Source organism: Gadus morhua, chromosome 18, assembly GCF_902167405.1.
Source record: "Gadus morhua chromosome 18, gadMor3.0, whole genome shotgun sequence".
In the NCBI taxonomy this organism is placed as follows: domain Eukaryota; kingdom Metazoa; phylum Chordata; class Actinopteri; order Gadiformes; family Gadidae; genus Gadus; species Gadus morhua.
The window spans coordinates 10433044-10445477 of NC_044065.1; the positions used below are offsets into that span (position 1 = coordinate 10433044).

A 12434-nucleotide genomic window follows, 5' to 3' on the forward strand; every position below is an offset into this window, starting at 1 on the left:
GCACTACATTTCTCAAATGTTGTTATATCAGAAATCGGTTAGGCCTATATTATGCATTCGCACATGTGAATTTAGAACAAAATGTATACAACTTCTCAGTTAATGCTAGGAAACAAATCAAAGTAGAACTTGTGTAAACTATCTGATTTCCTGAAATTGTCAATGAGGATACAAACAACATAGATGCATAAAGGTTGTTTATTCATGTACTATTTTAGCACATACTTATTTATGTTTGATTTACAACATGGCTGTATTGAGAGCCGATAAACAAATTCAACACCAATGGTCCAAGGGAAGCAGTCCTCAGAGTGAATGCACTAAATCTCTGAGTCAGGCTCCTCCCCATCAGATCCAGCTCAGGTGCATGTCTGCATTTACAGAGGGATCGTCACTCTACCACTGATGTTGAACACACATTTTGGGAAAATTAAGACATTTACTACTATAGTAGTTCAGCAATATCTCTTTCCACCGTTGAAACAGGACAGTGAAGTTCATAACTGAAAGAGAAAACAACCAAGGCTGTCTATATGTATTTTGAATAGTATTTGTGCTCAACCACATTATTTTGAAATCTGAATATTAACTTATTCTTACCGTCTGAATGGCACACCATCTGCAGTGATTAGAAACCTTTCAAAATTCCATCGAATGTCATTGACTCTGATAGGTGACCAGTAGAATTTCTTTATGTCTCCAATAACAGGGTTTACAAAAGGCAAAGAGTCCTGCAGGGATTAATAGACGTTAGACTTGACAGAGTAGATATTCAATATTTTGTTTCCATATATGGGGCATTAGGGATAAGCCAATAAACTGCCCGTTACCTTGAGATAGGTGAAAAGTGGCTCTTCGCTTAACCCATTCACCTCTACCTTCCCAAACACAGGGAACTTGGGTATGAATCCCCCTCCTGGTCGCACATACTTAAGTATATTTAGTGTTTCACTGTTCACCTCTGCAGCATAAAGAAAACATACAAAATGCTAAATAAAACAGGATGTAAAGAAAGAACAAGACAAAATAACGTGAAATATTGTGAGACAGTATTCTACACACAGTAGTCATTTCAAGCCATATGGTTTTCCTCTTTCAAACCGTTAGAAGATGGCGTTTCAAGAATAAGAGTGTTCCACTGCGTTTTTCCAAGACATACTATTAATATTTATATATATAGTGGAATAGTGGAAGCCTTAATGTTGCCTTGCCTGGCGACTGGAGACCAAATTGGTTACAGCAGAACCCTAGAACAGTGAAGTGGAGGCCCCCGAACATATCCATCAGTGCATTCAGTCGGTGGTGCTGTTGAAGAGGAAAAAGTAGCAGCAACGCCAATTTTGTTATTAACAAGACATGCACAAACACACATTTATGTATCGTGTTATGATTGTATCTATGAAGTATTACCTCCTCTATTGTCGAGCCTCAGAAAGTGGCCAGGTTGACAATCAGAAGCACCTTACCCCTGTATTTACTGAGTGGTACAGATTGGCCATCAAGGCTTTCTGCCATAAAATCATAGATGGATTTATCACACATGTTGGTTCTTGAGCTTGTGCGGCTCGTTGTGGGGGAGAAAGTTTGCCACCCTGTTTGCTCACCTTCTTCACTGAAAGACAACTCTTAGGTCAGCAGTTTGTCAGCATGGTTGACTCCATTATTCCCCAACGCAGAAGGGAACTACTGACATTATGCTCAATTGTTCTTCTACACATAGGCCACAGGACTGCATAAACACACACCATACGCAGGCTCCCAGGAACCATGCGCGCGCGCACACACACACACACACACACACACACACACACACACACACCACACACACACACACACACACACACACACACACACACACACACACACACACACGTTAAATGTATTAAATTAATTCATTAACCACAGCCTCAACCTTTATAGAATTGCAGTTAGTTGTTTAATAGTACAACACTGTATTCATTCTTACAATCAATTTCAAAGAATATACCACCTATAGTAAATTGGGATAGGACACCTCGGTAAACTCTATGTGATGCTTAAGTAAAATATTGTACGTCTTATCTATTACCTGTAAGTCATATCTGTTACCTGTAAATTTGTATTGCTATTATGTGCGCTGTTTTTATAGTCATTACCATGATTGAAATGTCACATTCCATTCTTCCAGACATCCAATGAATAATGTATTCAAACCCGGAAATCAACGGAACCCCGTTTCTAGTCTGATCGCGAGATTTAGCCGGGTGTGTGTACCAGCCGAATGAGTACCTATTCAGTAGTGCTTATACATATCCCTACATGCTCAACATGGATGAAGATGCGTTGGAGTTAAAGTATGTGCGTTTTGTAAATAATTCTTAAAATACATTATTTCAAAGCAAATGTCACAACCTGAGAGCTGGGCTAGCTGTTCTGCTAGTATTAGCTTTCAGCCACCAGCCATCCAACCAATAGACAGGCATGCAACGATGCACAACGGGACATGCAGAAACCTTCCTACTCACTCAACGTGAATCACACACAATGCATTGTTTACGATCGACATTATTCCACTTCCTAGGAAAATAGGTTGGATATATCTTTGTGAAATATGATATAAGCATTGTTCTTTGCTCCAGTCTTCATTTTACTTTTCTATTGCAGGTGTCATATTTTGGACTTGCCCTGGGAGGATGTATTAGTTCCACACATTTTATGCCATTTACCATTGCGACACATTGCAAGCCTCCAAAGAGTGAGCAAGCAGTTCCAAGCTCTCATTCAGGTGTACCTTGCCAACTGCCGGAATTTCGATCTGTCACAGGTAGGTCACGCGGTGATGTCAAACGATCCATGTAGTGTCCTCGATTGTATCAGTGTAATTAAAACATTAAAACCTTGTTATAACGTCTACAGATTGGCACATGCATTCCCAAGGAGGCGTTTTGTAGCATGTTGAGGGACAACACAGTTCTCCAGAACCTGTCACTTCATAACTGTGCAGAGTGGGTGACGGACAAAGAGCTGCTGCCAGTCATCGGCCAAAACCAGCACCTGCTAAGAGTGGACATGAGGGGCTGCGTGCGGCTCACCCGCCATTCCCTGGTGGCGGTGTCCCTGAGTTGTGTGCAGCTCCAGCACCTGGTTCTGGCGCACTGCGAGTGGGTGGACAGCCTGTCCCTACGCAGCCTGGCCGACCACTGCGGGGGGCTCCAGTCCATCGACCTCACCGCCTGTCGCCAGCTCAAGGACGAGGCCATCTGCTACCTCGCCAAGAAGTGTCTGCGGCTGAGGTCTCTGTCGGTGGCCGTCAACGCCAACATCACCGACGAGTCTGTGGAGGAAGTCGCCAAGCACTGCAGGAGTCTGGAACAGCTGGACCTGACGGGCTGCCTGCGGGTGGGAAACCAGTCCATCAGGTAGGACTCGTAATGCACACACAGAACTTTTCTTCTTAAGGTTGGTATCCGGCTCTCTGCAGACTCGGAATGACACAAACCGTCATTGTACTAGGCAGGGCCAGGATCGATTGCCGAAAGAATTTGAACTGCAAAATTGAACTGTTTCTATTTTTTCTCTATGGTCAAAAGTTTTTTTTGGAATATTATATACATTATTAATATGCAAAGAATATTACCGTATCAAGACAAGAATGGGCACATTAGCTAGGAATAACATGATAATAACCAACAATAAAACTGACAACACAACGAAAGCTTCTGGCACTAAGGCCTTCTTGCTGCAAAGTCTGTACTGTGTATCGATCATGTCTACTTTTTTTTCATATCCAGAAATCGATTCCAATCCTAGAGGTTGGATTCCCTCCATCGCCATCGTAGGACAAACGCAGTTGTCGCTCATATCACTACTGATTTGCTTGCTACTTTTATGTACCTTGGCACATGGTCCACGTATGTGGTTCCTTCACTCGTTTGGTCTTCTACCCGTGCGCCCGCACATTAAAGCAGCCGACCCATTAGCAGTGTTATGAATTGAGACCTGTTTTTAACCTACAATGATGCCTTTGCGAAAAGGGGACTATTCAGGACTTGATAGACATTCACTTTGTTCTTTGCCCCTGACTCTTACATAACCATGCCCACTGTGCTTTGCATTGGGGTTCGGGTCCTTACAGGACCGTGGCGGAGTACTGTCCAAAGCTGCAGTCCCTCAAGGTGAACCACTGCCACAACGTGACCGAGTCCACTCTGAACCCGCTGCGCAAGAGGAACGTGGAGATCGACGTGGAGCCTCCTCTGCAGCGGGCCCTGGTGCTGCTGCAGGACGTGGTGGGCTTCACCCCGTTCATCAACCTGCAGATATAGTCCGTAAGAGAGCCACGTGTAAAGGCTTGGGCCCAATCCCATTTCTACCCCTTACCCCTTCCCCTTCCCCCTCCACCTTGTTTTGAAGGGTTAAGGGGAAGGGGTAAGGGGTAGAATGGATTGGGCCTTAGGCCAAATCCCATTTCTACCCCCTACCCTTACCCCTTCAAAAAAAGGGGGAAGGGGAAGGGGTAAGGGGTAGAAATGGGATTGGGCCCAATCCCATTTCTACCCTTTACCCCTTCCCCTTACCCCTTCCCCTTACCCCTTCAAAACATGGGGGAGGGGTTAGGGGAAGGGATAAGGGGTAGAAATGGGTCTGGGCCTTAGTTATGGTTCCACGTCGACGCAACGCAAGAGGGTTTACGGATCCTCCTTACATCCAGACGCAGAAACATTAACCTGTTTTGTTTCTTGGGCTGGTTTTAGTGAGTGGACCAATCACGGCCCTTGCTGCTGCGTCGCCTCCACAGAAGGTTAACATTTTTTGGGGGCGCACGTCAGGCCCTTACGGTGGACGCAAGGAGGGGCGCAAGGACGTAAGGGGATCTGTAAACCCCATTGCGTTGCGGCGACGTGGAACCACACCCGAGCCTTAACGTTTAAAAAAGAAAATACTTTCTCAAAGAAAAGTGTCGCTAAATGTCTTAAAAAATATATGTAATAAGAGCTTCTTTTGGTCCCTATTGTTGACTGCAATATATCCAAATGCCTTTATAAACATATTTATGTGTCCAAGTATTATCCACACACATTCTCATTATGTTTTTTTATACGATGCGATAACCGTGTTAGATAATTGTGTTAAATGATCAGTAGAAAGTAACCTTGTCTCCTCATCGGTTACCTCGGTCTAACTGCAACTTGAAAAGATATATCCTTTTTTTTTATGTTAAAGAAATGCAAATATTTAATGATAACAAATGTGTACCTTATCTGGGGAAAATGTTCACCTTATGTGGGGAAAATGTTCAAACTTTTATTGCAATAGTATGTAAAATGGCATTGAGAATATTTCTGCACCTAAGAAATAGAAAGCCATGCACTTTTCAGAAATCGTTTCTGCCTCTTAACTTTTTTCTTCACTGTTTTTCAAGAATATGTATTTTGTGACTTTGGCATTATGTACTACCAAAGCAACATATTTATTTTAATTGAAAACTAATTTCTCATTATTATTGTTTGTTATTGTTCTTTGTTGGAATTGTTTGTTTCACAAAACTATTTTCTTATAATTCGTAAAGATTAATTTCATTTTGCATGCGTAAGCCTACTTGGTTTAATATTACATTATAAGATATCTGCATTTTTTTTTATGAAGTACTCAGGCACTGTTTATCAGTTCTTTCAGGCACTGAACTATATCAAAAATTCAGATAAATATAATACACATTTGAAGATTTAGGATGTTTGGCAAACTATGTCAAACATAATGTTAATATACTGTTAAATGTAACATTTATTTTACTGTAAATAAAAAAAGTCACAGTTTAAGTTGTCTTTTAATTGCATATAGTCTACACTGCGTTTTCCTACCTTTGTGGTGAAACAACACATTTCGTAAACGCATGGTCAGTAAAGCATATCCTGACCCTTTGGATTTTCAATTAAGTTTTGGTGGACCAGACGAGAGCAACGGGAGAGAACACCAAAATACACTAGTTGCTTGTGATTTCAAATAAGTCATCAGTTGAACAGTATTGCCCAACATTTTTTGCGAATGTGAATGCTTACGAAGCAATATCAACGTCATATTATGTGTATGGAAAATATAAATAAAATAAAAACCTAATTTATTCTTTATTTTTATCCTAGTATTAACGAAGGTCAATATTTGATGATTGTATCTCATCAAGTATTTGCATTTTCATTAGGCTACATGATACATGTTTTTGAGTTGAATAATGGATTCTACTAAACGTCCTGCTGTTATAACTTACATTAAACACTTGGTGGCAGCAACGAATCAAAGAAGGAACCCATCTCCATTAAGTTACGTTTAAAGGGGTAGTTTGGAATTTGGGACATAAGGCCTGATTCCCAAGTTAGCCTTGGTGTTCTTTATCATTGGAGACAGTTTTCAACACATTTCATTCAGTACTTCTAGTCGCAGAGTTTGCTCGTGCTAAGCTAAACTACCACGGCAACGGGCAATACTAGCCTGCTAATAAACAGTCTTACCCACTCCACAGTACACCCGAGTCAAATCAACTATAACGCCAGACGGTAGATGTAAATGTCTGTGTTGATAGAATAATATTAGAAATAAAACCAACTTCCTCGGGTGTACTGTGGAGTGGGTAAGACTGTTTTATTAGCAGGCTAGTATTTCCGGTTGCCGTGCGCTAGCCTAGCACGAGCGAACTCTGTAAGGACTGAATGAAATGTGTTGAAAACTGTCTCCAATGATAAAGAACACCAAGGCTAACTTGGGAATCAATGTCCAAAATTCTGAACTACCCCTTTAACAAGACTGTCAATTTCCAGATTTTCCCAAAATAATAACCTTTTTCTTTACCGATTTGGTATCTTTTCTTTGACATTCTCAACATTGTTAATTTATTAGGCCTTATGCAATCTTTGAAGGACATCTACAACCTGACAACAGTATTATATAGGCCGAGTATGAAGTGACACTTAGTGTAACAAGTAATTATTGCTGAATAATAATACAAATTATAGCATTACACAATAGAAAAAAAATATTGTGTTAATAATCATACCCACTGTTGAAAGATGCCTTCTCCCTTTGATAATGTCGTATTCTAATCATTACTTGTCTTATTTGAAGGCCTTCTCTATCACAGGAGTGTGTGTGCGTGTGCCTGTGCGTGTGCGTGTGCTTGCACGCGTCCTTGTGCGCCTGTGTGTGTGCGTGCGTGTGTGCATGCGTGTGTGTGTGTGACTGTGCGTGTGTGCATGTGTGTGACAGTGTGTGTGTGTGTGTGTGTGTGTGTGTGGTACAGTACAGTGTGGTTCAGCAGTTGGTGGGTTAAAAGCATTTAGACCACATCCATCATCTGAGACCTCAATTAGCATTGATCTAGAGGAAGGGGTGGGGTAGAAACATGGCGTTGTTATTATATACCATGGTGCAATTGCTCCTCCCGTGATTGAGTGTATGTGGGGGATTTCTGAAACATAGCTGGCCTAACATCTTTTGTCTTCCTGTCAATAATCTGGCACTTGGACACACAAATTATGAATCAATAGCAACTGATCTTTTTACGCTCAGGCACATTGCAGTTTATCCTTTTTTATTAAATGTAGACTTTCTTTGCCCCCTGGCATTACACAATGTACTTAGTTGTAACAAACAAATGGACGACCCTGGAATAGCAATTAGCCCTTTGAAGCCTTTATGATATATAGGTTTGTAATAAACCAAACATTCTTCTAGTTATTTCAAACCTTTAAGTTGCTGTGGCTTCCCTCCTCAACATGAATTTGGAGATGAATAGAGGAATTTGAAAATAATAACAATTATTTTATTAGAAAAATTGTTTCTTCTTTGCCCCACCAAGATAATACAGAAAAATTGTGATAGAGGTCAGCTGATAGTATTGCATGCAAGCACTGAATGCTCCAAATATGTGAAAAAGTATAATATTACGTATTGCTATTAATGACGGTTCATTCTTACAAGGGCCTTCTCATCATTGGCAATAACTATTCTGTATACTGGTCAGCTCAACAGTTCATTATTGGCCGAGATCACAGCGTCGATCACTCTTAATATTGTAATCAACCAGACAAATTGAATTGACGAGTTGATGAAGTGAATGACAGCTCATTTTCAGATTATCTCGAAAACAAGCTCATATAATCACCAGCTTTTAAACTTTGATTATATTACTAATGATACTAACTTGTGACAAAAATGAATGAATATAAGGTTAATGAAAATGTCTCTCAATAAAAAAGAAAATTAAGAAATATGTGAAAATATTCGTAAGTAAAGCCTTCCCTTTGAATATAATCATATATGCACTGTATTCAACTTTCAGGAAAAATGTTTTTAAGAAGGTCAGCATAAACCTCAATATCCCTTTTAGAAATTCAATCTAGTTCCCCTACAAACCAAAATTGAAGGAGTGAAACAGAGGCAGTCCAAAACCGAAGACTTTCGTTCATTTTCATATTTTTAATTAACAGTCTTCCTCTTTCTTTCCCCCCATCAGTGAACAAGTCTGTTTTTTTCATTTATTTGATGCATTTTATCTCTCCCAACCATTCATATACAGCCCTAGTGGATTTGGGGGACTTAAGGATCAGTCCTTTGGTCACCAGGGAAGCATAACTAATAACAACATTAGACTAGCTTTGTGAGGGTGGTCATCAAATGTCGATCACCCAACCAAGAAATAGTGTGGAATTTTGCAATCTGCATATATAACCGTTTCTGTTTAGCATCACTGCAAGGGGGTTTAATTTAGGAAGACGTTTGGAAGATGAAGTATTATGTGTTATGTGTTTTTGTAAGATTCATCCAAGAAGCACTATTTCAATCGGATTCATTACGTGTGTGTTTGTGTCATATATTTATAGCTTATTGTGTGTTATTTTAGAACTTTGACACTGGGCAACACAAGAGTGAAATTTGAAGCTTATTTAAGACTGTAATAATTGTCAGATAGATCTGCATTTACTTCAAGTAAATCGTTCCAAACCCCAGAATAGGCAGGGAACGCATGGGTAGAATTATGGAGTTATAGAATGATCTCCCTTGCTAGCATTCATCCATTGTTAGAAAGCTTAAATGTATTAATAAATATAGATTATGGTGGACGGTTTTATCCAAAGCCAGAACAAACATTGCATACTTGCTAAGCATGCTTGGCCATAGTAGCAATCTCTTCATAAGTGCATGTTTTTATTTACTTTTTCATTGTCTTCTACTAAATTAAACAATATGGGTGCAGTACCCTAATTGGCAATGTAGCCTTGCATGAAACACGAGTTGACCCAGCTTTTATTAAGATCAGCCAAGTGTGCTATATAAAAGGTTACCAACACGTATTGAGCTCTATCCAAGGTCGAAAATCTTTCGTCGATCATCCCCGGTCATTTAAGACTGTTTCGTTATCCTGTTGATTGAGATAAACAAGAAAATCATATTTTTACTTTCAGTCTCCTTTAACATCTGGACATTAAGTGCCTTGTTCCAAGTGTAGTCCTAGTCAGCTTTACACTCATTATGGCCTTTATAATCTTTTTTTAATCGGCACATGGTTGAACTCTCAGCCATTTCGTTAGCTATAATAGTTTTCGAAAAGGCTAGTATTTTGCTGTATGAATTTACATCCACAGAGGTAACCAGTACCAGCTAAACAGAGTTTGAGACCAGTTGAGAACAGGTACCAATAACCTGCTGTTAATCGACTCCATTACTTCAAAGCTTGCATCGGACCACTCATTAACTTTCCTTTCCTAATCATTTAGGAGACCCTCTTATTGAAAGCAACTTCCAGTGAATACTGATACGGGTCATTAGGGAGAAGGTAGGGTTAGCCATCTTGCTCAAGGAGGTTTACAGAACATCCCTGTTCTGGACTTCTGCCTTTAAGGTACTTAATAGATGACCAGCTTTTGGACTTCATATTAACAGAATCATTGGAGCAATTTAGGTCTCCTGCTTTTAAAAGTTTTTAGTTGCATTTTGCCTAGATTCTACACACTGCTGAAGGAAACAAACAAAGGAAAGAAATGAATTGAATCGTTGTCCTTAAGACAGCATTATTCAGGATTAGGGTAAGCAGTCTTGTTATACTGGGCCATTATTGAGAGTGTTGTTGTCTATCAATTATTTTATATAGAAAACCACTTTGGTCTGATGGGAGACAACATAAGGCAGTAGACTTGTTATAACATATTTTCAAATTTTTTGAATCCGTCACTAGTGATTACCATTTAAAGTGGAACATAATGAATATATGTTTGAACTCATCATTTGCCAAATACATTTTAGCTAGCTAATTAAAAACATCTTATCGCTTTACAATTTAAATGGAAAACTATAACAACCACAAACCGCCTACACAATGAGAACGCTTCACAGCAAGAATTTGAGAAAGAGTTGCCTCATTTTATTAAGCAATCCCAATCAACATTACAGCTAAAAAAGAAGGTGCATTTGGCATTATTTCCTCGCCAGGACCGCAAAACAGCCAAATGTGTTTAGTACACGTCTTTGTGTGTAGATTAATGGCATTAACACCGTATTCATTAGCACTGCAATGGGGGGAGACAGAGGCGTCCATGCGTGAAGCCACATGACTGAATCACTGATAAGAGAAAATGAAACACATCTTTATGGGGGCGAAGAGGGCCCAGGAAATGCCACTCTGCATTAGCCTGAGGCCCAATTTGTTGTTACTTCATTAACCGGTCAGGCGTCTGAAGAGGAAGGCCGGATCGGCTCCGGCCAGTTCGGACCGGTTCCGACCCATCCGATGACAGCAAATCTTTTTCTCGCAACGCCCTCGACAACAACAACAAAGAAAAAAAAGAAAAGAAAACAGAAAACTCAACAAATCAACTCTGTACACCACCCAGTCCAGACAGATGGCCCGAGTGGCCTGGCTGAAGACAGATCTGGCACAGCACCAGTGTGACAAGGTGCTGGATCAAGCTACGCTGTTCGTCCATGAGTAAAACTTTTCCTAGTAGCTGGGGGTTGCAGGGGGGGGGGGGGGGGGGGGGGGGGGGGGGGGGGGGGGGGGGGGGTTGATCATCTGGTGGTGACCCCCTGCTGCAGGAGGAATCTGGAGCACGTCAGCGTGATGGTTGGAGACGCTCGGGCACACGGCAGCCTGTTCACTGCTCCTGCTCACTGTTGGTTGAGCTCAGAGCACTAGAAGCTTCTCAGAGGGAAATGATTATTATAATTTGTTGTTGTTGTTTAACTATTGTTCTGCCTTGACATGTTTTGCATAATGTCATTTTGACATGATTTTTTTTTTTACAATGTCGTATTTTATTTGCACAATTCTGGTGCTATTCATTGTTGTTGCCAATGATTTAAATGGGATTATTTAAAAAGTGATGGCTTGTACAATTAACAACATCCCATTGAACATATCAAACAAGTCCTTAACAATCCAATCCAATAACCATTTTAATATAAAATATTAATGATTAAAAAATTGTGTACAATTGTAAAGTTGTCTGTGTCTTTCCAAAGTCAACTCAAAGCCGTATGGCTGTCTTTCAGACTCTGATGAGAGAAACAACAAGGCCCTAAACCAGGATCCATGGTGAGGTTCATTGCGATCATTCCACATCTGAACAACGAGATGAAACAGCAAGTGTTCAGAAGGTACACAGGGATGAACTCCTTAACTGTCAAACTGTCTCTGGTCTCCACGGACCCCTGTTGTCCACTAGGGACCAGATCTGTTTTTTGGCTCAGTGTGATCCTGTCTCCTACGCTGCATGAGAAAGCACAGTACACTGATCATCATGTGAGCTTTAGACTGCCAGTGCCATATGTCCCCTTATTTATTCCCAAAGGAGTTGGGGTACCCAACATCTACAGGGTACACAAGAGGCTTTGACAACATGGACAGCCTCTTTTGTGCTGTTGTCATATTTTGTCACTTTCCTGAACTAGCTAAGCTATTCAAAAGGCTTGCATGTAAATAAGTACGTCTGAATATACAATACTTATCGGTGTAACAGAGTTGAAGGGTAGTTAATTTTCTTTGTCAAATGTGCCATCATTAAACATTCCTGGTCACTATTGTTTCTTGTGTAGCATACTCGTAGCTCTGATTGGTGCTTGTGTTTTTTGTCCTGGAGGTGGTGCCGTACTGCTTTTTTAGAGCAGTTGTTACTTTGGGTGCACTCACACGGCCATCTGGCCGTGGCCGTTTTCACACCTAACCGTGCTCAAATCTGCCAGTGAGTGTGGCCAGTCTGGCCAGGCCAGGCCAATTTGGCCACTTGGGAGAGGTGTGCTGCTACGGTACGGGCCGCTACGGTACAGGAAAGGGTCCCGGGAAATTCTAGCTACACACCCCCTCCGTTGATTGGGTGACAGAATCATCACTTCCGGGTGGTGCGGGCATAAAAACAAACAAACAGTAGCCTCAGGGTATTATTCTTTACAATTAACATGTCGCGTAAAAC

The 12434-nt window shown here is 40.8% G+C and overlaps 2 protein-coding genes across 2 annotated transcripts; one reads left to right on the plus strand and one right to left on the minus strand.

Moving 5' to 3' along the window:
* Window positions 1–180: 180 nt before the first annotated feature.
* On the minus strand, window positions 181–2188 carry gpx9 (glutathione peroxidase 9). The gene is made up of 5 exons (XM_030339827.1): window positions 2136–2188; window positions 1212–1305; window positions 831–961; window positions 601–731; window positions 181–503 (listed from the first exon to the last, which is right to left on the minus strand). The coding sequence occupies exons 1-5, from the start codon at window positions 2169–2171 to the stop codon at window positions 446–448; spliced, it is 450 nt and encodes a 149-aa protein (XP_030195687.1). The 5' UTR covers window positions 2172–2188; the 3' UTR covers window positions 181–445.
* Window positions 2189–2193: 5 nt separating this feature from the next.
* Window positions 2194–5798, plus strand: fbxl15 (F-box and leucine-rich repeat protein 15). The gene is made up of 4 exons (XM_030339824.1): window positions 2194–2333; window positions 2644–2803; window positions 2896–3398; window positions 4115–5798. Exons 1-4 carry the CDS (start codon window positions 2299–2301, stop codon window positions 4302–4304), a joined length of 888 nt encoding a protein of 295 aa, XP_030195684.1. The 5' UTR covers window positions 2194–2298; the 3' UTR covers window positions 4305–5798.
* Window positions 5799–12434: the final 6636 nt, after the last annotated feature.

Bases quoted from the DNA above. Each gene is read 5' to 3' on its own strand.
- gpx9 (XM_030339827.1), bottom strand. From the start codon at position 2,171: ATGTCTGGAAGAATGGAATGTGACATTTCAATCATG. The intron at 962-1,211 runs GCAAGGCAACAT...TTTATGCTGCAG, and splicing joins ATTTGGTCTCCAGTCGCCAG to AGGTGAACAGTGAAACACTA. The intron at 504-600 runs GTAAGAATAAGT...TTTCTCTTTCAG, and splicing joins GATGGTGTGCCATTCAGACG to TTATGAACTTCACTGTCCTG.
- fbxl15 (XM_030339824.1), top strand. From the start codon at position 2,299: ATGCTCAACATGGATGAAGATGCGTTGGAGTTAAA. The intron at 2,334-2,643 runs GTATGTGCGTTT...TTTCTATTGCAG, and splicing joins GAAGATGCGTTGGAGTTAAA to GTGTCATATTTTGGACTTGC. The intron at 3,399-4,114 runs GTAGGACTCGTA...GGGTCCTTACAG, and splicing joins GTGGGAAACCAGTCCATCAG to GACCGTGGCGGAGTACTGTC.